The sequence below is a fragment of the Hemibagrus wyckioides genome, linkage group LG17 (genome assembly GCF_019097595.1).
Source record: "Hemibagrus wyckioides isolate EC202008001 linkage group LG17, SWU_Hwy_1.0, whole genome shotgun sequence".
NCBI classification, from domain to species: domain Eukaryota; kingdom Metazoa; phylum Chordata; class Actinopteri; order Siluriformes; family Bagridae; genus Hemibagrus; species Hemibagrus wyckioides.
In genome coordinates, this window is record NC_080726.1 from 15,841,613 (window position 1) to 15,863,200 (window position 21,588).

Below are 21,588 nucleotides of genomic sequence, written 5' to 3' on the forward strand. Positions count from 1 at the left end.
AACAAGCTGTTAGCTCCGCCCACTCCACCTGCAGCCCTCCCACTAAACACCTGCAGTCCTGCCAGCACCTCAATGAAGACCTGAGCATAATAAATTATTTCGTCTATGTATTGGAGTATTTTTTTTATTCCGTGAAGTTTAAAGTTAAAATGAAATTACAATTGATTTAGTGAGCTTTTAATTAAATCCATTTGATTATAAGCACTAAATAATTCATATGATAGCTTTGATAATAGTGAGCAATTGATGTAACAAAAATAAATATAAAATTACAGATCCATGATTGTGATCCATGATTCCTGGACTTCTGGTGGTCTCTGGACTCTGGAACCATTGCCTATTTGGTTGTGTGAAGACATTAGGTTAAAAATATGAAGTGGCTGAAGTTATTGCATGGTCAGTTGTCATGCCAGTCTGTCAACTAAAACAATGCATTTTTTACTTTGGTTGTTAGGGTATTACTATATCCCTTGATGAATAACTAAGTGACTTTGTCTATTATATAATGTAAACCAGTAAGACTGGTTTTCTGTTGTACAGTCAAAATGGTAGGAAGTGTTTTTGAAGATGGTAGGGGAGGAGTGCCTTAATGACGTCTCACCAGCAACACTCAACAAAGCAGCATAAGCTGCTTAACTGGACGCGTGAAACAAGTGGCATTAGTCTGTCCCTGTCAGACATGCTTATCATGACAAGCCACAGGTCCCACAGGTCAGGACGCACCACCGGCAGTATCAACAACACCAATGAGATTTACAGATCTGAAAGTAAAGATTTGCAGCTTGCCTTCGAGAGAACAGACAGGGAAAAATCCAAACGGGCATTTTACTTAAAACTGAGAACTAGACATGGAACAGTATGTTCGGACCAAGTGTTCGGCTGTGTTGGCTCTGCTAGAAAGATGGCGGTAGGCAGAGCTTTGGCAAGGCATACTGTATGTGCCGAAACAGAGCGGGACTATGATGGTAGAAGAGCAGGTGTGGCCAGGCAGATATATGAGGCAGGGCTGATTGATGGTTCAGCTGCTTGGCACAGGGATTGTGGGAGATCAACTCATGCCATATAAGGACAGTCTGGCAGTGGGAGGGAGGGGTACAGCTCCAAAGGGCAGCCTGGGTCAAAAAAGCCACCAGTAACTTTCACTAATTCTCCTATCTGACCTAGCGTTTATTACAGACATCACATAATTGAGACTCAAATGTCAACTGTCAGCAAAATGACCAAAATAAAGTGTATTGGAAAATTGGAAAATTCAAGGGTTGATACCTAAACTGATGAACTAATGAACTAATTTGTCTTAATTCAAAACGCGATTTGTTATACTGTCAATTAATATTTTCATGTTGTATTTAATTTTTTTTATTAATGCTTTTAATTGCCCATTGCAAGCATAGCCATACACAAAATAATGATAGTCATAGTGATAGTATAATTTTTCTGATTTACGTGTTGTTACTATTGGGGGTTTATTTGCCCCTAAATACCCTTCAGTGTTTCCTTTCATTTAGGTGATGAGGGAGAGGGCTGGAGCCATTATTTTCCATAGCACATGTGTTAGAAGATGTGGGAGAGAGGTGCTAAGCATGGGGAATGTTATTAATGCAAATGCGTCAAGCCAAGCTTTGAACCTAGTTTCTCTCACTGCACAGCTGATAGTGTGCATACTGGCCACCTTTGCTAAGAGCAGTCTTTAGAAACACTGTAGGAACAAAAAAGAAAGTGCATGTCTTGTAATATGTTCTGTGCAGCATATGTGCAAGGACTTTACACATATGCAGTATGTGGCACCTTAGCACTTACACATGACTTAAAATATAGCATAGTGTAGCATCGATACACACCCAGAAACTTGTGAGCAGGCTCCTCTATTATATTATTATAACTTCCTTGCAATGTCTACTTGATTAGCTAGTTACTCTGATCTGCAAGGCCAGGGGTTACTGGAAGGTCCTGTGGCTAGGTGCATGGACGGGACCAGAGCTGAGTCAATGTAATTCAATCAGGGGGTCTGTCACGGGGAAATGGACAACTTTGCGACCCTGCACTAAACATAGCGCTGTAACACGACAAGGTATTGGGTAGACTCAAATTTCAATGAAAGAGGCTTCTACACCAAATGGAATAGTGCACGCGAATACATGCTTCGTCTGTTTAAATAAAATTACGCAAAATAGACTAGGTTGTCTAGAAACGGTTGTATCTGACATAACTGTTGATGTACTGATATCACTTTTATTATTCAAGAAATAACCAGTAATGCACAACAATATCAAGCTTACTTGTTAATTATATAATGTACTCATAGCAACTCAAGCACTCTTATGCAAGACAGAGTTAAATAAAGATTAACTCTGAACTAAAAGCTATCTGGTTACCTTGTGTGTGTGTGTGTGTGTGTGTGTGTGTGTGTGTGACACGTTTTATCAGTGGATACTAAATTGGATGCAAGTTTGGCAAACATAGCTTCCAATGTTCTGACTGCAGCACAGGCCTGACACACCCTGCATGTATATAAGGCACGTATGTGTTTGGCCTACACACAGTGCATAGAATAACCTGCACATGCAAGAGTTATTACATGGCAGGAGACCATTAAGTATAATAGGCTAAATATTTTTCACATATATTGTGAGGATCTCACCGAGTCACAAGGACAGCAGGTTTTGTCACCACTGACAAATGAATTAGATTTTTTAAAACCGGTTTTGCAGTTTCATTACCATTTCTATTTTATTATTTTTAAAATTCTATTATTTTCCTTATATGGACAGAACATCCTGTGGCCTAAGGGGCCCACATGAACCATTTTTGAATAATCATTTTTTTTTCTTATCTTACTAAGAATCCTGCAAAATGGTTTCACATTACATCACTGTGTACTGCATGAAGACCTCTTATCATTATTTCACAATGTTTGCAATGATTATGAGATTATTTTATAGCATCGTAGACATAATGCACAGTTCAGGTTTGTGAAACCATTTGGTCACTCCACACACACAGAACTTTGCACCAAATAGTCGATCTGTATCACAGAAGCAGTATCTCCCAAATTTCCTTCCAAGTGCTTTGTTGTGTAAAAGAGTGAAGGTGAATTCCTGCAGTGATAGGGAATCCCACAAAACCAGTCTACAACCTTGACTATATCTCCAGTATGTAGCAGTTCATCCTCAATGCCAGACAGATGGAGCCTATTGGTTACTAATTTTGGAGGCAGGCACAGGCACATACGCATGTTCCAGCTTCATTACATCCCCTTTCCTCTCTGTAGAACTACGGCCTCTGAGACCAAAAGTGCAAACTGTTACAATTTGTAACATAATTCAGCTAGAATGAATGAAAAAAAAATCACATGATGTTCCTTTAGTTTATTTTTAGACCCTTTCAGCAAATGAAAATGCGTTTATCTAAAATGAGTCCTATATAATATGCCTTGAAATTTTCACTATATACAATTTATATACAAAATATTTAAAATGAATACAGAAATGTTCCATTCCAAGGATTTTAAAAACAATTGTGACAGGGTGCAAGTGAACTGCACAGCATGACGGGGCATTATGTTATATAGTATATTCCAAATTTTTCCTTACTACTACAATGTACTGATACTGTAACAACAACAACAACAACAAGAAGGAATATTTATATAGCACTAGAGACTGCAATTTCAATATGCGTTAAGCATTTATTTTAAAGCACATTAGTTGAATACAATAATGACTGAGTTAGCCATATACCTTTGATAATAACTACAAATCATTTATTTATTCATTCATTCATCTTCAGTAATTGCTTTATGCTACACAGGGTCACGGTGGAGCCAAAGCCGGTCCAAGAAACACTCAGCATCGAAAAGGTAATACACTATAGATGGGATTCCTGTCCATCGCTGACCATCACACACAGAATTTTGCAAACTCATTCATACTACAGGAAAACTATAAAATGAAAGACCAGAGGAAAACAAATAAAAACAAGCACATAGACATGCACCAGAGCTTGTCTTAGTAACGGTCTCTGGTTTAGAGCAATGTAAAAATAAAAATAAATATAAAAAAAAAAATCAATAGGTAAGCAAAGTGCTTGGGATAGGTTTTCCTGCTTCAAGAGATCAGCAAGATGTAGTGGATTCAAATTATTTTGGCCATATTTGGTTCCAAACGTCACTACTTATGGTATTATAGTTCAGGGGAAGGAAGTTAACATTCAGTCAAACCTTTATGTTCAGCAAGTCTGTCCTAAAGTGACAGAATCAGTGCATAATCAGTGTTTTAGTGCATATTGTGCTTGTGAATTACATTTCCAAAGTTCCTGTGTACAAAGGAAGATCAAGGGACCTGAAAAATCCATAACAAATGAAATACATATTAGCTGATATTATGTACATACCATATTTCATGGTCTCCCGGTGTTCCTACAGATAACTAAATATATAAACAATGTGTAGCTCATTTAAGGCCAAGCTAAGGTTTAGCTAGCCCATTAACCCTTAACTAGTCAGCTACATGCCTGAACTACATCCTGCTTTAGTTCTAAAACACGTTGAAGCATGTGTCAAATGAGAAAATGCTATAAATAATTGAGCCCTAGTGAAACGCTAGCGTGTATAGTTGAAGTTACTCTTTTCAAGGGAACTTTGAACCTATTAAGTTAGAAGCAAAATTTTGATGAAATGTTCTTCAGCACAGCTGCCTTAACAGTTGTAAAATCTTTAAGACAGGAAATGTTGGTTTTGTATTTCTCTGGGAACTTCTCCCACAACTCCCTTAGCCACTAACCAGACAGGGACAAGTAGAAGGTACATGGGCGGGAACAGCTGGCACCCCGTCTCTGGTGTTGTGATATAGCTTCTTTCCTTTTAGAATCCATGGCTCCTAACAGAGAGTGCTAATCTCCAATAGACTCAGAGTATGCATGGACTGTGCAGCCAATGGGCATTAAGCATCGGGGTATATAAACCAAGGTCTGACATTTTGAAGAGCTGGGCAACCCCTACATTGGCTTTGGTGAACAGGATCTGATCCCAAGGACTGTTACCTTGTTCTCTCGTGCAGGTAAACCAATGGTGACTCTACAGATTGAAGCATGTGGGAATTGGGGAATGTTTGTGCTAAAAGCACGGTTAACAATGGATTTAAAAAAAAATCTTTTTGATTGAAGGTATCCAATAGTTTTTTAGAAACTGCTAAAAATTCACCACTGTATATGGAGTCATGTTATAATTATTAGGAGCCTTCTATCTATTTTTTTGCTGGATTCCTGATGGAGAAAAATTATTCTGCCATTTTATTCACATTGAATGAAATATAAAATGGTCCAAGCATTTAACCCCTTAAACGACCAAGACTCGAGGACAAATTTCTCATTCTCGTAGCTATAAGACCGTTTCTATTAGTTTATCTAATTTATTTACTGAATTATTTATAAATGCTAATGACATGTTTAAAGATAAACAGGTATGAATTTAAGGGGTTAACTGCACTTCTTAAATTCAATTCTTTAAAAACAATAGTTTTATATTCTAGAAAAATATTTTAAGAACAGCAAGCGTGCTCTTGCAAACTCAAGCATGAATAAGCTGTGTGGGTGTGTGAGACACCTGTTGTGGTCAACTACTGAAAGATGTCCTTGCTGAAACATAAAATGCAGATCTCATTCCTATTCATTACAAATTCTGTAGAACATCTCATGTAATTGCATGCTCCGGTTATAACTAACCAAAATCATCAGTAGTTTGAATAAGGTTTTTTGTCAGGAGTTAAAGGGGAAAAATCCTGCATTAAGAAATACAGAGAGTTCTAACTTTGGTCCAAATGTTCATGTACACCATCCCCCACAGAAATAAGAGAGGTGTACGTGCTAGCTGGACAGAGTTTGCATGCATGCTAAAAATATCTTCTGTGGTTTGATACATATAAGCATGTGGACCATGCCTCAACCACTTTATGCGGTAATCTGAAACGTTGGTTTCAGTTAGCCAGGCGGAGAGTTACAGTGAGACCCAGGTTTACACAAGGCCCAAATATGTCACCCATGACTGTCAGGAATAATTATAGGTCTCTTTTTGACAAAAAAAAGAGTAGCATTTACATCATTTGCATTCCCATGTGCTTTTCCTAGGTCATCTAAAAAAGTGCAATCATGACTAAGAACTGCCACAATGACTATAAGATGAAGTTTCCTATGGAGGAGGAGTACCCTGACCTCTCTCTGCACAACAACCATATGTCCAAGGTACTGACCAAGGAAATTTATGACAAGCTGAGAGGAAAGTCTACCCCAAGTGGCTTCACTCTTGATGACTGCATTCAGACTGGTGTGGACAACCCTGGTAAGAAAGCCTGTACAAACACTCAGTTAGTCTTAACAATGCACCATCTCACCTTGGAACATTTTAGCCACGCTACCACCATATTAATTTGGGTTACTACAATACTCAATATCTAGAAAATAGATCAAATGAAATTAAAATGGCATAATATTTAAAAAAAAAATCCAGTATCAAAGGTATCTCAATGCTGTTAGTGTTTCATGAGTCATGCAAAAATTTTTTATCCCATCTTCAGGTCATCCTTTTATTATGACCGTTGGTTGTGTTGCTGGTGATGAGGAGTCCTATGATGTCTTCAAGGATCTCTTTGACCCTGTCATTTCCGACCGTCATGGTGGCTACAAGCCCACTGACAAGCACCAAACTGATCTGAACTGGGAGAACCTGAAGGTGCGGACAAATCCACAAGATTTCAAAATTTTTGGTATTTTGTGTAGGTATATTATTTTTCATGACATCCTTTATTCTGTATGTAGGGTGGTGATGATCTTGACCCCAACTACGTTATGAGCAGCCGTGTACGTACTGGTCGCAGCATCAAGGGTTTCACCCTGCCCCCCCACAACAGCCGTGGTGAGCGTAGGGCTGTGGAGAAGCTGTCCATTGAGGGTGAGTCTCAGCCATCAGAATACCACCAACTAATTACAGGTCATGCCCGTCTATTAGAAATGTAACTTTTGGTCCTGCTTCTTTTCACAGCTTTGACCAGCCTGGATGGTGAGTTCAAGGGCAAGTACTACCCCCTGAAGGACATGACCGATAAAGAGCAGGAACAGCTGATCGCTGACCACTTCCTGTTTGACAAGCCTGTCTCCCCACTGCTGCTGGCTGCTGGTATGGCTCGTGACTGGCCTGATGCAAGAGGCATCTGGCACAATGACAACAAGACCTTCCTGGTCTGGGTGAATGAAGAAGATCATCTGCGTGTCATTTCCATGCAGAAGGGTGGCAACATGAAGGAGGTCTTCAGAAGGTTCTGCGTTGGTCTGCAGAGGGTAAGACAACCAGATGTCCAAAGCTTGACAATATTAGGATTCTTTTCTTTGCACTCAATAAATAACTAAATGACATCTATGTTCTACACTAGATAGATAGATAGATAGATAGATAGATACTTTATTCATCCCAAAGGGAAATTTACAGTTTCCAGCAGTATCCACAAACACAGGTAATAGATAAAATAGGAAGGAATATAACAAAAATACACTTACACAGATTGAAGAGATCTTCAAGAAGCACAACCATGGATTCTCATGGAATGAGCATCTTGGATTCATCCTGACCTGCCCCTCTAACCTGGGTACTGGCCTGCGTGGTGGAGTGCACGTTAAGCTGCCCAAGCTCAGCACACACGCCAAATTTGAGGAGATCCTGACCAGACTCCGTCTGCAGAAGCGTGGCACAGGTATACATTGTTCTTTCGGTAAATAGCTAAGGCACCCTGACTGAATAGTTCGAACCGCTTGACCCTCCTTTTTCACTTGTCCAGGTGGTGTGGATACTGCTTCTGTTGGTGGTGTGTTTGACGTCTCCAATGCTGACCGTCTGGGTTCATCTGAAGTGCAACAGGTACAGCTGGTGGTTGATGGTGTGAAGCTGATGGTTGAGATGGAGAAGAAGCTGGAGAAGGGCGAGTCCATCGATGACATGATCCCTGCCCAGAAGTAAAGTGGAAATAGTATTTCTTTTTGTATTTGTTCTCATGAGTAACCTTACCATCCAAGGAGCGAGCAAACAAACAGGAGAAGTGCTACTGATTGACATTTCCCAGAGACACTCCATCCTGCTCCCTCTCTTTCTTACTTTACATACTTTCTCTTCTCCCCATTAACCATTTTCTTTTCCCTCCTTTTTACTGTCACCCTGCCATCTTTTCCATTCTTCCTGTAACATCTTGGGATCAAACCGCCGCATAGATCAGGAAACTCTGACTGTGCTGTATTCGCCTTTGTTTTGGTTGTACAGAGTAATTAAAAGCCCCATGAAATCAACTCTATGTGTTATGTCTCATAATTCTAGCTCATGTGCGACAACAAAACCGCTATTCATCTATTCTTTAAACCAGGATTTTTCATCTCAAGATTTATGAAAATATGGTTTCCTCTCATTCCAGCTAAAGCTAAAAGTTTTTTTTTTTTTGAGTGAAATATATAAATGTATTATCATATATTAGGGTCTTTAGGATCATGGTGGATTGAGAGCAAAGCCCATGGATGGGACATCATCCAAACTCAGGGGACAGAATCTACATGTTGAGTCATAACTAGGGGCATTTTAGTATAGCTAATCCATGTTCTAGCATGTTTTGGAAAGTGGAAAGAAATCAGTGCCAATGTGCTACTTTAATCTTAGTCTAATTATTCTGAAAATATATTGGAAAGAATATAATGACTTATAAAATATATATGATCATATTTAATTCATTTTTTGATATTGTTTGATTTAGTCTAAAGTTAGTTGAGAAAGATCTACAGCAATTTTAAAGGATCTGGTATTTAATACATAAAGATGCCAATGCTTATTACTTAAAATAATAATAAAAAATAATCTAATGAATAAATAATTAATTAAACAACTAAAACAATAATAATAAATAAAATATGTATATAGTATTTCAAATGCAATGTAAATATGATACATATGATGAATATGATTATTTAAATAAACCATTTTAATATTTAAATTGCTTTATTGTTTTAGCTAACATTTTTTTTCTTTCATTTTTTGCTAATAGCATGCAAATAAGTCTAATTGTAAGGCATTGTGCTTACATAAAGAACAGCTCTTTGGGGAAATCTCTGATGTTCTGCTTTCTTTTCCTTGTCCTCCCTTTTTGCAGTTATTTCCTTTGTGTGTTTTCTACATTGTTCACTGTTAGAGGCAAACACACAAAGCACAGACAAGCAATGAGTTTATTCCTCAATGAGTTTATTTCTCAGCCACCTCAGCTTTCCCCCCTTTCTGTACACGTACAAGCAGAAAAATAATCTAAAACTTAAAAGAACAAAAGTAAAACATAATTTACCTACACACTTTTTACATATTTATACAGTCAGTTAGCCTTGGAGGAGGAGAAGAGACAGTAGGCAATGATTTACCTCCGGTCAATGCAAACCCAGCAGGCAGTTTTAGTTTTACTCTTAAGCAGAAAGTTACTTCTTTTAACTCAACCTGCTTACAAATGGAGCAAAACAACAACAAAAAAAGTTTTTATTTGACGCTGCATGTATTTGAAGGGTAACACACACAGGGGGAGAAAAAGGCATTTTAGTTCAGTAACTAAGGCTACTTCTTATTTTGATGTGATTAAAAGCCATGTGACCAGCAGAGGCTATTATTTTAAAACAGCACTTATTGTAGTGTTCCCAAACCAGTCCTCAGTCCTTCCTCCTAACACATCCGCACCAGGTATTCAGGCTTCTCTGGTGTTCAGGTGTACTGGGAGCTGTGACGCTATAAAATGTGGAGCATCTGGGATCCCTGAGGACCGGCTTGTAAAACAGTGGCTTAATGTAACAGTGTTCTGAGCACTTAACCCCTTTAAGCATGTGGAGATTTCGTAACTCTTATGAATTCTTTCGCAGTTACAGTAAACCTAAAAGGAAACGTACACATGTTCACACACACACACACGAGTGAGGAATGCAGAGCTTGACCCGCTCACAAGTCCTGCTAGTTTAAGGGGTTAAGACTACTTATGTTAATTAACTTAAGACCAAAAGCCACACAGTGTTTTTATTTCCACTGAAAATTCAATCCCCCCCTCCACACACACACACACACACACACATAAACACACACACAAGACTGCTAGAATAAAGAGATTTTTTTGTAACGTCTGTATATAATAATACGTTTCTTGAGACCAATTCAAAATATAAGGCTTTGTCCTTTGACTGAAACCTTTTGCTCCAGACTGGAACCACAACCAGGTTGTATCACTCGGTTCTACATAATCCCAGAATTTTGGTGTACACTAACTGAAACAGCAAGGCACCAAGTCATTAAAGGAAGCAGACTGAGGTGTAAAATGTAAATCGCTAATTAACTGTAAACGTGAACCGGCATCTATTTTAAGCACAGGTAAGTACCCATGGATCACCACCAGTACAGGGAACCAATCCACAGCAAGCCTATGAAAGCCATGATATTTTACTCCCAAGCTGATATCAAAAAAGGACCTGGATTGTACATTGGAAGAAAAAAACCCAAAAAAAATTATGACGGATTATAATTATTGTAATGTAATGAATAAATTCTTAACATTTATTGATAGGTATCATTATAAATCTCATGTTTAAAATGGTTTTATTCTTTTAGAAGAAGCTTTTTTTTATAGAAGCTAAATGATCTGCTAACAGAATAAGACTATTTCAAACTGGAGTTATTAAAAATATCGCATAATAAGAGATTAAATGAATCGGAGTATATTTAATATTCTTTCAGTTGCTAACGTTTTGGAGTTTCTATGGATCAACGAGACGCAACAACATCTGAAACTGTGAAATTCAGTTATAGGGTTTAGGAGGTCAGAAGAAATGTTTATCTTGGTGGTAGATTGCGACTCACAATAAAACATTTATTCTCTCTCTCTCTCTTTTTTTGGGGGGATTTTGGAACATATTCTCTTCGGATAGCCCTTGTGCCTTTAGCGAAACGTTTCAGAACAGTGCTCATAGGAATTGTACAGCTATAAAATGTAGGATAGCTGGACGGTGAATATATCTCTTCACACCCTAACATCACTACAGCACACGCAAATAATCACACTGACTTAAAGAGGTCTTTTTGCGCTAAGAATACAAAGAAATTTACGTCAAACAGTACTGAAATTATATCACAGGATAATTTGGCAGATGTTTTAGCACCCGAAACACTTGTCACATTATCAAAAATATAGTACAATCTACAACTGTTAGATGACTCCAAGGCTACAACTAGACTTGCGATTAGGTGGTGACCAAATCGATGGAAAGCTGCATGTCTCATGTCCATTTAGCACGATCCTCTTTTGGCTGTATAATAGAGGCTTCTCACCAGCAATAATACTTACAGAACAACAGAAGGAGTGTTGTGATTTGACTTGGCTTGACAGGTGAAGTGTACCATTTAAGGGGGAACACAATTTTTTTTAAAACAAAAGTGACGCTCACTCAACCCTAAAGTGCTACTGAACAACAACAGAAGTTGCATTACTGAGAACAACTGCTGAAACGCAGACAAAAAAAAAAAAAAGCCATAAAGGCTACAACGTTAGTGGCTCAGAAGAGCAGCCATCACTTATCCCAAAATATCACACAGGTTTATAACAGCTTTTTTATTCCTATTAGGCAGCTCTTAATCCTGTGTTTAGGCTGTTTTTCATCCACAGAAAGTGTTAATATAAAATACACACAAAAGAAACTGGTCTTCGGGACATCGAAGTGTTCAGGATGGTGCAAGTTTTAAAGGACTAAAAAGAAAAAAAAGGTCAAAACGTATTAAATAGCAGCTGTTGAAAGGAAATGACATGAAGGGCTGAGACACCGTGGTGACGATCGATGTCTGTCAAAAGTGGAATAGCAAATAGATTGGCTAAGACACAGAGTAGGAGTCAGAGGGGAAGGGATTTCTGTCAGCAGGACCTTGTATGTGGCAGCCATGAAGCTCTTCACGTTTGCTGCAGAGTCTGTATAAGCCCACAGAAAGTGCAGGTGACGTAGAGAGGTTCCTGTTTTAATTGTCCCCTGCTTTGCTCCCATACCCCTCTGCCCCCTGTTGCGGTTTAGAGTTCCAGCTCTTTGGACACTTTGGTAGCGATGTCCCGGAAAGCGAGTGGCGCTCCCCATAGGCGTTTGAAGCGGACCCCGCTGGCCTCTGTAGGCAGGTGGCCTACTTCAGCCTCGAACGCCACCCGGGAGCCGGCAGCACCATGTGTACAGGAGAGGAGGAACGGGCCAGCCTGGTGCACCTGGCAACCGCAGCCCTGCGCCGCCTCACGAACTGCCAGCACCACCTCGGCTGGGTCCCGCGCGCTCTGCACCTTTACATCCCAGCCGCATCGGGGGGGCCGGGGCTCTGGCGCTTTTTGATACCCAGATAGATGGCGACTGTGAGACAGGAAAAAGAGAGGAAGGGAATGTTTGGGCAGGGGAAGGGGTGAGGGGTGAAATGAAATGTGGGTGAAAAGAGGTGTGGGTTGAATATGATGCGAATAGGAGGAGAGTGGTTGGGGGGTTGGGGGCAGGGGGGGAAATTATATGTTAGAAATCTTGCAAGAGAAAGAAAATCATTTGCTCTGAATTAGACAAACTTTTGCACCGAATTAAACATACATTTTGTTATGCAGTAAACATTTGGCATGTTTAATCAATAAGGATTTTCAGATTATAAATGTTTATATAACTGATCTTATTGATGATAATTATTTATGCATATTTCTTAAGTTTAAAATACTAAAAGATGAATATTTTTTACTCACATTGCATCGATATCATGTATCCATATAATATACTGGACATTCCTCATTTAATGAGTTTTTATATTTATAGGTCTTTGCAGTGCATATGTCTACATATACTCACAACTTTATGCTCATTGAAACCCGAGATACTTACAGTTAGTCCCTTAACGTCATACGGTTGTTAATCATGTCTGATAAATATATGATACAAATGTGCAATTTTCTGCAAGGTCTCTGTACATGCTTAATATCAAGCTTCAGATACAGAACTGTGTTCACCCACAGCATGGACTCTGCTTGATGAACGCAGTTGTGTTTGTTCTCAGTCACCCAAGGCAACAAACAAAACCAGCAGGCACGTAGCAATGTTCTACAAATGAACACCGTAAATTCAAGCACATAGCATGACCTTTAAACCACACCAAGTTAATAGTAATGATTTTCGTTATGGCCTTTCGGTTAATGTCCAATTTAAAGGGTTCTCATTTCAAGCAACATCTGCAGTTAGCAAGTGCATACGGGTCAGAGGGGAGGGGGCAGATGAAGGAAGGGGGTCTAATCTAACATACTAGATATTTAACAGCCGGTGCACGTCATACAAAGTGCACAGAGTAGATGCTCTAGGTGTATGCACATATTAAAAAAATTACCTGGTGTTCTTAACCTGACAGTTTGCTTCTGGGGCGTTTGAGGGGAGGAGAGAGAATCAGTTTGAATGGTTAGAGTCGGTTTTGTGAACACAGATCTCAAATAGCTGGAAATAAATTACACAGACAAATGACATGTTCTACATTTAATCTGTGTTCAGAAAACGGCTCCTAAGTTCATTTTCAGCTAATTTTTTTTAAAAATGACTTTGCTAGCTGTAAAAGTGCACAAAAGGTCTAAAGGAAACAGTTGGAAATATATCTATCCTGAGTTATGTACAGTTATTGTGACTGGCATTTTGGTATGGAATGATAGCAAATGATCTTATCAAGTCGATACACTCTTACCTTGTGACCGGAGATCTGCAGACTCTCTCAGGTTCGTCTGTGACCCTCAAGAAGAAGACAAAGTTTTAAGTTAGGAATCAGCTGTAGAGAGCATCACTCCATCCAGCTTCTCCAAAGTGGAGAAACCAACAAGGACAAAACCATCTATCTAGTGCTCTCTCCTCTCGCTTTCTCTGTGAGTATATATATGAATATACACCCCAAAGGGGGATAATAAAAAGAACTTTTTATATTAGCTATACACTAATATAATAATTAATGTACACTACACTAATATAATAATCAATATAATATTGTTAACAGTAAATGCGGATATGCCAATTTGCTTAGGTGCGACTTAAAATGTCTAATTTCCCTTCCATGTCCCAATAACAGTGCATATTTATTAGAGTGGATGTTGCAACCCCACATATCTGGAGCACAAAGCAGCATTAATAAGCCATTGTTAAACAAGATCAAGCAGAAACCTATAATAACCTGCTGACTGAAGACACTTGCAGCCTCTAGGCATTGTTGTATGAGGTTCTAACTGGCTGTTGTTATTAATCGCAAGAATCCCAATTAAGCTGGTTACACAAGTAATTAAGATTTGGCATGCAGGGTAAACTACACCAGACCTGGTACTATAAATAGAACGTTTTTTTTAGATGAATAAAATGAGCTCAAATAGGCAGCTGACTTGAGTTTGTGAAAAGTGAGCTTTTCACAAAGGAGTCACATGATGAATAATGACATGAGCTGGTCTAAGCATGCCACTGCACCGGTGGATGGCTGGTGAAGAAAAGGAAAAATAAGAAGAAACACAAAGAGATGCAGCCTATGTTGCAGTGCCCCCTAGTAACCAAACACACCCAGAAACCTTCCGGTGTATAGCCAGAACATTCTGTACTGCAAACTGCAGCCTTATACTGTATATCATACTGTAGATGTTGCTTGCTGTATTTGTGCAAGGAGACAACGGCCTCAAGGGGGCGCACTACTCCTCAGTTCCAGAGAAGAGGCACTGAACATGGGTGTGGTGTGCAGGAAGAAGGGGAAAAAAGATGGAAAGGTGGAAAGATGGGAAGACTTACTAACAGTTTTCGATCCATGTGGCAGAGGGCAGCCCGAGACGGACTTGTTTGAGCTCTGACGCTTAGAAGGGTCAAGATTGACCCTAGGAGATGGAAAGGGGAAAGAAGGAAAGAGCATAGTATGACAGAAAGAGGGAGGGAGAGGGAGAAAAAAGAGAGAGAGAAAGCAGAGCAGAAAAGGTTGACAGAGAAAAACGACTGAAGCTAACTGCCAAGGAAAAAAAGCAAAAAAGACAGAGCACCCCAATTCAGCCAAGACTAAGGCAGAGACGATAATACGCACTGGGAGAGTTAGAAGCACTTGGTTAATAAAGGAGGGATTTTTGAAGGAGAGTTAATGCAGTGTATGCCCATTTATTTAGATAATGATGTCTCGTGTGAGGATTATTGTTAGCTGATTATACTAAAAAGGTACCCACTGCCCAAGGTAATAAGAATTATGCCTTTTAAGTGGACAACCAAATTGTAGAAACATGTAGTGGAAACATGTAGAGCATAGCTGATTATTAGGTTAAGCTAAGAAAAGCTACATTTCTTGTTAGGTTTTTTCATATTTTTTTGCCAATTATCTTAAACAAAGAGATCAAGATCTAGTTGAATCCATTTATATATATATATATATATATATATATATATATATATATATATATATATATATATATATATATACACAAAGCCAGCTTTAGATTATAGAGGTTTGAACTCATCTATTAAATTTCTCTGGGTATATACACAATAAACTAATACTTCTTGCTTGAAGGTCTGCTTGAAAGAAGGCTGAATGTATTTAAATACTAAAAATTTTCAAAACACAATAATTTGATGAGTTCAACTCTGCACACAACCCTTTCTCTCTGTTCCACATGTGCGTACTTGTCCTGTAGTCTGTTGTCTCGCCTTACCTGCGTGTAAGTTTGGAGGTGAGTTTGCTGAAGAGGTTTGAGGTGGCACGAGTGCGGGCGTGGGGCAGTGGGCTGGCTTCGCGGGATAAAGTGGGGGAGGCTGGTGGGCCATGCGCAGGCACCCGGCGCTCCCGGAGCTGACCCCCATGAAAAGTGCTACGGACAGTGGAGCCTCGGCTCAGACGGGAACGTTCGGCTGAGGAGGATGACGCCCCACCCGCCCCAGATATGCTGTGTGTGGAGGGAGAGGCTGGAGGTAAACGATGCGAATGTGAGCTGGGGAGAAAAAAACAACAAATATTTTGTTATAGGCAAGGGAGTGACATAAACTGAGCGCAGTAAGAACGCTGGAGGAAATGATCAGATATCAGGCAGATGGGGCCTTTAACAGTGAGGCAGCGTCATCAAAATCAATCAAGCGTGAATGTGCTGTGTCACACAGCTATGAGATTTCTCTCTCTCAGTCTCTTATTTATTCTCTCTGAGGACAGGAACTGCCAGTTCTCCTGAGCAAAAAACACACATGGCTGCACATCTGATCATAAGGGAGCAGTGCGCATGAAACCAGGACACGAAGACCTACAACATGTGATGTTAATAAGTATAATAATAATAATAAGGCAGAAGGAATGGAGATGAAGAGTAAAGTAAATAAGAAATAAACAGAAAGATAAAGAAAACATAAAGATGTTAAGTTCAGTGTAGGTCTTTGATTAGTAGATCTTGACAACTGGCCTGCTCTGCCCCATTTAGTGATGCTCACTTTGTACTTTAACACTGAACTAACAGATCTCACACAGGGAGCCTCTGCCTCGCCCTTGGGCCACTTCACTTAACGCTCTAAATAACAGTGCACTGATAGAGCTGCCTCCACCCACACCCACAAGCTCATGTCTGGCTCTAATGGAACCTCGGGTATTAATTTTTGAGCCTGGAAGCCGAGCTGAGGGTATTCGCATGCCTCGTACAGAATATTATTTAGCTATGCAGTAAAACGACATGACTGCGTGATCACTTCAGTCAGTAAATATTTCAAGAATGTGTGTACATTACCTAAACATACTCAAGTGAAAACTAGAACAGAACACTGCACATCATTTATTTAAAAATGTGATACACTAACGTGAATGAAGATGATGTGCAGATTAGCATGTAAACAGTGCTTATGTTATTTGTGTCAGTGTGATGTGCGCTTTCACAAGCCACAGTGCTGTAGAGGAAGTGCTAGGTCAGCACAGCTCCTCCTATCTCTAGCTTCTAAAGTCATATGACCACTGTCTGCTGGTACACCCCAGAGAGAGAGAGAGAGAGAGAGAGAGAGAGAGAGAGAGAGAGAGAGAGAGAGGGGAAGGAAGTGACCAAGAAACAGAAAAAGAGAAGGTAAAGAGCCAAAACTCAGACAATATAGACGTCATGTGGTAAACAGGGGTCGGAAGCAACTCAAACCAAATCTATGGGAAGCAGAGTTAGACCTTTATAAACAATACCACCTGTTAAAACACAAAAGAGCTCGATATTCGAGTTATTATCTAGGTATCATCTTGTTTTTAAATGAACAAAAGGCAAATGCTAGCAGACACACAAAGCACAAAAAAACCCAGAGTACCTGTTCTCCTTGCCGTTCTGCAGTAAGGAGTGTCTATCAGTGTTGGAGCGATCTGTACATACATATGTGTTTCTGCGGGTCATGGCACTTGCTGGTACGTTGTTCTGGAGGAAGGAAATGAGAATGGAAAATGATGAACAGCTGCATACAAATTTCTGTACCGTATATCATAAGCGATATCGTATTTGCAATGAATAAATTAAACATGTACGGCTACGTTTACTATACTACGGTGATCCTCAATCTCAGCCTCGTGCTTAAATTGATCTACTTTAACAACACTAATTGGATAAGCCTTAAACAAATAGTGTTACCTAGTGCAAGGGTTTGGGTTTTAATGTAGTTTCAATTACTATTTAATAGCCTCTCTTAACACTATATTTGATTATAAACACTTTGCATTCTTCCTCAATAACGCATTAAGTAGCTGACGTATTTAAAGTGTTTTGTTTACTGAGGCGACAGCGGCTTCCTTGCGGCGGTCAGGGATCTCTGATTTGTTGGGGTTGTGAGCTGTGCTGACCATAGGGCTGGATGGTGGGATATTACGACTGCCCACTACACTGCAGCCTGCCTTTCTCGTGGCCAAACGCTCCTCCTTCAAGTCTGACTCTCCTGTGGTGGTGGGGCTCCGTTTAGGGTGAGCTGTAGTTGCTGCAGGACCACCTGAAAAACAAACAAACAAAAATAAATCACTAGAGAGCCAAGCAGCCTTCCGACATGGGATTCTGAACAGTCATATGATTTCAACTTAGTAATACATGTGAATAACAAAGAAAATGTAGAAGTGAATGAAAATATATGCAAAGACTCATTACGGCATTATATAAGGCATCAGAAGTTTAAAATAAATATCATTTTAATCTATTGCAAACTAAATAAATCTATTTGCTGGTTTTGAATTGGAGACTTACAGAAGTCACTGTGCCGCCTCTGACGTTGGTAGGTGGAGGAACTACGCTGGGGTTTGTTGTGGGTGGTGGAGGCAGAGCTGGATGAGGAGGTGGAGGAGTGTTTACTGGTACCATTGGTTATCGGACTCGGCCGAACTCGTGCTAGTGACAGAGTACTACTGGATCTGGAGTCAGTGACATCCTGTAGAGGAAAACAGGTAAAAGCAGAGAAGTGAGGTGTGAGAGTACACAAACACACACACACACACGTGTACACACTCAGGAATCACAGGATTCTCACCTCACTTCTGCGGTTCAGCAGTAGGTAAGTAGCAGTGATCTCATTGTACTTTTGAGTGGTCAGAGCTTCCCTGATGTCCTCACGGGAAAAACCCATCCCTATCATTACATCTGGAAAAAGAGGGAACAGGGAAACTCAAAAATTAATAAAACAAAATATAACAATGGGTGATCCACAAAAGTAGTTTTAGTACAGCTCTAGGCTGTTCAAATAAAGAGCAATCTACATAATACTACATAGAAATACAGCATGTCTGTGAACTCCTAAACTCATGGCCCATTGTGGTTGCACTTCTTCCCCATTAAGAAAAGTTTAAAAGTTTTCCTCCCACATGATAACAGAGAATATCACGAGTAACTGTCTGTTTTGAACCCTGAATACTGCAACAATAACTAAAAAAAGGATAGAATCAGAGTCAGGGTCTGCAGAAGCAAGCTCAGTCTCTTCTGCACTGGCAAAACCAGAGACCAGGTGGAGAACTCTCACCTATCCTCTCCGAGTCATTGTAGTCCTCCACAGGCTCTATGTGTGGCTTCAGCTCATCTGCATCATAGCCAACATTCATCCACTTATCTTTCATGATTTGCTAAGGGAGAAGCAGACAACATTAAGTTACACTAGACATGCAAAGATGCCTATAACCCTTAGTGTGAGACTTATTAGGAACCGGATTAGAGATTAGAGAATTTATTTGGTGACATTAATTTGGCAAATTGAATCACTTTCGGCAAAATAGGCTTGTTTCATTTGCGGTTGTCCCAGCTGTTATGCTGACTTTAAATAAAGCTCTTTACAGAAAAAATAATGAATATTATTAAAAAAACATGTACTAAAAAAACGTGTACTTTTTTCTGGAGCCTTACTGGATGATGTATTTAAAAATAATGATTTTTGTTGCATTTGGCTATTTGCTGATACTCGTCAACAGGATTTAAATTGTTCTTGTACTCAATAGTACAAGATAGTTTACTACATTTTGCATGTTTATTTAAAAGAATACATTATTGATTTGTAGTTATGAGTGGATCACATTTATTTACCCAAGAAAGCTTGGACTGCATGTCAGTGTACACTTATTTTCGTTAAAAATGTCAGCAAAGTAAATAACTGGAAAATAAATGCTCTGGCTCAGCTTCGAAAGCACCAACTAGCAGTAACTCTTGTAAGCTACAGCATTTCCTCCTCACCTCCAGGGTACAGCGCTTGGCAGGGTTGAGCACCAAGAACCTGCGTAGGATACTCTCACAATCAGTGGACATGTAGAACGGCACTCGATACTTTCCACTCAGCACTCGCTCACGCAGCTCCTAATGGAAGAAAGCAAAGTCCAGCCTTCTATTCAACACATCTGACCAAACCTGCTTCCATGCGCCCTCAGGCGTGGCAAAACAAAAAAATGGCACTCTTGACCTATATCGCAAATAACTCAACAGACAAAAGCAGCTCATGAAAGAGTCTACATGTCGTAATAAATATTTGCAAATAGCTGGAAAAGAAATTCCAGAAACTGAAAGTGTTTTACAAATGCTTTATAAATCACTGTAGTTAGATACTGTGTGAAGCATCTTAGTAGGTATAGAGTTTAGCAAGGGTCAAAAAAAAAAAAGCAGAACCTGACCAAACATGGGCATAAATATCAAGGAGAGAACTGGATCACCTTGAGGTTCTGGCCATCAAAGGGCAGTGATCCGCTGACGAGTGTGTAGAGAATGACTCCCAAGCTCCAGATATCCACCTCAGGCCCGTCATATTTCTTGCCCTGAAAAAGCTCAGGAGCGGCATAAGGGGGACTGCCGCAGAACGTGTCCAGCTTACTGCCCAGTGTGAACTCGTTACTGAAGCCAAAGTCTGCGATTTTAATATTGGAATCTGCATCGAGCAGGAGGTTTTCCGCCTAACAGATGGTCATGAAGAGAGAAAGAGACAGATAGAGAGAATAGATAAAATGGCATTAATGACGCCATGTGATGCAAGACTGAAAGCATGTGCCACATGATAACATGAAAGACAACTGCATGCTACTTTCAAAGAAACAGGCAACACTAGAAACAACAATAACCTTCAGATCCCTATGAACAATCTTCTTCTGATGACAATAGTGAACTGCAGATACAATCTGAAACAGAGAAATACAAAAAATAACGTGACTATTACAATCTTGGAACAGAAAGAAAGATATATATATTTTTTAATTTTATATAGAATATAGAATAAGCCAAATGTAGACCGAGGCAGTCATGCTGAATGAACAGAATTTTGAGCAAAGCCTTGGAGATTAAGAGAAGGCAGAGTAATTTACCTGTCGAAATTTAGAGCGTGCCTCCTTTTCCTTCATTCTCCCATGGGCCACGAGGTAGTCGAACACTTCACCTTTTACAGAGGAGGAAGAAAAAGGTTTATCAAGACATCATATTGTTCATTACCCTCATACTGTACACTAGCAAAAAAAAAGGACCTGAACATTTGAAATCCTAGTTTTCCTAGCAATAAAAGAGTACACACTATAAATAACCATATTAAAAAAAACACACTTAGCACTGCTTAATATGTGTGGTAAATATATGTACTTACTAAATGCACAAATAAAATACTTTTAAAGATATTTAAAAATCCTAGAATATATAAATTTAATCTAATCATACTTTAAATGAAAACAAAATATTTTAGTAAATTTTTGTAAAAAAAATAACTGTAAATAATGTGTTATTATTTTAGTTTTATGCAGAAAAAAAGTCCACATTAAAAGTTGAAATAAACAGAAGACTTTCAATAATGTTCAAAAATATTTAATATTCACGATTCTGCACTATTTCTAGGTCACTACTTCAATTTGAGCTCATTTATGATTTCGCAAAATAGCGCAAAGGTTTTTGGACTCGCATTATATCTAATGTTTAAAGCACAAGTTAATACACATTAACACCCGGTGACGTGCAAAAGTAGAGCGCAGCTCAGGGCATGACTGATATGACGCACACGTTTATTGTTATGTGTTTGTCTCTGCCAGGAGTGATGGGAAAATGGAGTCTGAGTACATGTTTG

General features: G+C 39.3%; 2 protein-coding genes across 10 annotated transcripts in view; one reads left to right on the forward strand and one right to left on the reverse strand.

Moving 5' to 3' along the window:
- Nucleotides 1-4,911: 4,911 nt before the first annotated feature.
- Nucleotides 4,912-8,325, forward strand: ckmb (creatine kinase, muscle b). The gene is made up of 7 exons (XM_058414529.1): nt 4,912-5,057; nt 6,124-6,334; nt 6,570-6,724; nt 6,811-6,943; nt 7,034-7,329; nt 7,550-7,739; nt 7,824-8,325. The coding sequence occupies exons 2-7, from the start codon at nt 6,145-6,147 to the stop codon at nt 8,000-8,002; spliced, it is 1,143 nt and encodes a 380-aa protein (XP_058270512.1). The 5' UTR covers nt 4,912-5,057; nt 6,124-6,144; the 3' UTR covers nt 8,003-8,325.
- A 920-nt stretch (nt 8,326-9,245) lies between these two features.
- mark4b (MAP/microtubule affinity-regulating kinase 4b) overlaps nt 9,246-21,588 on the reverse strand; it is a 34,107-nt gene continuing 21,764 nt past the window's right edge. For 2 of the 9 annotated variants that reach the window (XM_058413166.1, XM_058413163.1), the window contains exons 6-17: nt 20,846-20,916; nt 20,606-20,662; nt 20,204-20,440; nt 19,734-19,853; nt 19,033-19,132; nt 18,547-18,656; nt 18,267-18,447; nt 17,807-18,018; nt 17,353-17,456; nt 15,747-16,022; nt 13,772-13,816; nt 9,246-12,423 (exon numbers count right to left, since the gene is read on the reverse strand). In XM_058413166.1, the coding sequence (XP_058269149.1) occupies nt 12,099-12,423; nt 13,772-13,816; nt 15,747-16,022; nt 17,353-17,456; nt 17,807-18,018; nt 18,267-18,447; nt 18,547-18,656; nt 19,033-19,132; nt 19,734-19,853; nt 20,204-20,440; nt 20,606-20,662; nt 20,846-20,916 (1,838 nt within the window). In that variant the 3' untranslated portion in view covers nt 9,246-12,098. Of the gene's footprint in view, nt 13,817-14,840; nt 14,928-15,746; nt 16,023-17,352; nt 17,457-17,806; nt 18,019-18,266; nt 18,448-18,546; nt 18,657-19,032; nt 19,133-19,733; nt 19,854-20,203; nt 20,441-20,605; nt 20,663-20,845; nt 20,917-21,588 lie in introns of all 9 variants that reach the window. The other 7 variants (XM_058413171.1, XM_058413172.1, XM_058413167.1 and 4 more) reach the window with 7 other exon arrangements.